The following is a 2,793-nucleotide window of genomic DNA, read 5'->3' as shown; positions in this document are numbered from 1 at the left end:
ACAAACTCACGTCCAAATGAATAAACTGACTGATTTACAAATTCTTTTAACATACAATCAGCAACTCTATTCATTGTTTGAAAAAGATCATGTCTACACAAAATATAAATTGCACAATGTAAAAGAAGGAAACACTGGAAGACATTAGTAGGTACATGACCCTTTAAAAGATAAATACAATCATACAATATGAATCTTCGAAATTCAGAACCCTTCCACTTCTCCCTTTTATTACGAACACCTAAGCTCCTTGGTTTTCGAGTAAATTCTATTGGAAAACAATCACGAATATCATGTAACATATTATTGATTTGAGATACAATTGAATCTGACAATATACACTGAGAACGGACACTTATAAGAAAGTTGAGCATTCTTTTTACAACACCGAGATATACAAGATGGAGTGCATCAAAACGAAATTGAGAAACCATTCCAATTTCAATATTTTCTAATAATGAATTACCAACATGATGGTCAGGATTATCTCTATTACGGTAAGATGTATCGGTACGACGTGGACAATTTTGCTCAAAAAAACACATTCTATTTCTGTAATACGTTCCTTTCACAGTACATTTTTCACAAGCATAGTAACCACCATGCGCAACGCATTGTTTTACAAACGAGCGTGCTTCAGCATCCAGCACAAAATTATTAATTTTAAATTTATATGTACTACCATCACTCCATTGAAACCCATTTTCTTGCAAATTCGCTACTTCTTCGACAAATTTTTCCAAGAATTCATTAACGTTATTAGGTTTCCCAGAACCTAAATAAACAGCAATCAAAAAGGGATGTCTTAAATTCTGAAATTTTCCAAGAATTGGCCAAAAATGCTTTTCAGAACTTTTACTTAAAGGAATGCCGTCTATATTGATATCTAACACTATTTCATTATGTTGATGGACATATTCATCTGATAGTAATTGTCGTATATTCATTTGAATACCTTTATACCAAAACTGTCCATCACCAAGATTCATGACGATAATTTTCCTCGAAGTATGCAACAAAGTCTTGTAACTTTAAAAGGAAAAAGTGGTTTTAACAGAGTCAATAAAGCATCTACTTTTTTCTTTGAAACTCCATACAAAGACCAATCTCTTAACGCATTTATCAAGTAATTTTTCTTTTCTAGTTCATTATTAAGATTGCATGTTTTATCTACATCACTGTGTTTGTCATAACTTTGTTGAATAATACTTTGTTCATTTATACTACTTCCATAACTTATAGACTCACTGTTTTCAATAATACTGTTATTGTCACTGCTAATGCAAGGATTATCAGAATAATTCAAGCTACGATTTGAACAAAAACTTGAATCTAAGTCTATATCAAGATAATTACTACCTTCTTGAACATCCATCTGCCTCTCAAAAGAAGAGTCCACATCATCAAGAATTGCATTATCAAAATCAGTTTTATTATAATTGTTACTCTCATGCTTTTGAATTGCAATATCATTACTACTATTAAATGCAACAGATCTCGCTATAAACTCATTTAATTTGATCTGTTTCTTAGCACTAATTCTATATTTTAAAGGTACTTTTCTCTTAAATACGTTTTTCTGTAAATATAATAGTTTGGGAAAAGATCAATATTAAAAGTATGAATACATGTAGGGGGGAGAGAGGTTAATAGAAAGTTCATTCTAAAAGGAATATTATTTTTTTTTGGAACTTCCCAGGAAACACCAAGATGTAACGTTTACGTACTCGTTGATCATTATAATTGCACATTCAACAATTATAATTAATTTAATTGTAATTAGATTATAGTTATACATATCATTGAGTAGGAATTAATTACAACTAATAGGTATGTTACGTACAACTTTGTGTTTGCTAGAATTATATCTATACATTTATAAATTAGATTAAAAAAACTAAAAAATTGTTTATAATATATATGAAACTTTCAGGACCAAAGATGATTAAATTCCCGGGAAAAATATATATATAATTTTATAAAATTGTATATAAATGGACATATTTTATATATAATTGTATATAAAAAATGTTCATTTATATACAAATATATTAAATTATATATAATTATACCTAATTTTATATAATTATATATAAAACATTTTTCCCCGGGTTGATAATCTAATCTAACCTAACATTCGGACAAAAGTATAAATATTATAATAAGTAAAGAAATTACTTTATAAGAAAAGAAATTTTATAACTTACCTTCTTATTATTGTTATTAGGTGGCATGATATATAACTTTTATAAACTAATTCAAGCTTATTAACTGCTTTCGTCAGGGACAATATTCATGCAAACTGCTATTATTGCTAAAATGGCGGGAAATGCTATTAACGAACTCTACTAGCGCGCGCCAGTGGCGGCTGCGCGAATGTATCTATGACATATATACGTCGAAATCTCAAGAATCGATCACAATGAGATCACATATCTTAATTATTATTTATAAGCCCATTCTTTATTGTCTTCATTATTCTAATAATATATTAAAACGATATAAATATTTTAGAAATCACATACACACAAAAGACGCTTTTATTTATGATATAACCTGCGATTTCATTTTTCATTTTTTCATCATTTTCATGTCATTTTTTATCAGTGACTTTTTAATGACAAATAAAGTCATGATGACATCCTTGTGATATCATTGTGACTTTTGTGTTCTACTTGGGTATTCGTGCAACAATGAGTGCAAACGAGTTGGCATACGCTACTCAAATGAGCCTACGCTCTGTAGGTCAATTAGACGCTTCAAAAGTTATGAAGGAGGCAACATCAACAAGTC

General features: G+C 29.2%; 1 protein-coding gene across 1 annotated transcript in view; it reads right to left on the bottom strand.

Moving 5' to 3' along the window:
- The window catches only part of LOC108768660 (uncharacterized), a 6,301-nt gene extending 3,985 nt beyond the window's left edge, over nucleotides 1–2,316 (bottom strand). The window contains exon 1 of the mRNA XM_018519181.1: nucleotides 2,208–2,316. Coding sequence (XP_018374683.1) covers nucleotides 2,208–2,234 — 27 coding nt within the window. The 5' untranslated portion in view covers nucleotides 2,235–2,316. The remainder of the gene's footprint in view (nucleotides 1–2,207) is intronic.
- Nucleotides 2,317–2,793: the final 477 nt, after the last annotated feature.

This window comes from Trachymyrmex cornetzi, unplaced genomic scaffold (genome assembly GCF_001594075.2).
Source record: "Trachymyrmex cornetzi isolate Tcor2-1 unplaced genomic scaffold, Tcor1.1 scaffold818, whole genome shotgun sequence".
NCBI classification, from domain to species: Eukaryota; Metazoa; Arthropoda; class Insecta; order Hymenoptera; family Formicidae; genus Trachymyrmex; species Trachymyrmex cornetzi.
Note: the sequence above shows the minus strand (reverse complement) of the source record. Positions and strands in the feature narration are given on the sequence as shown.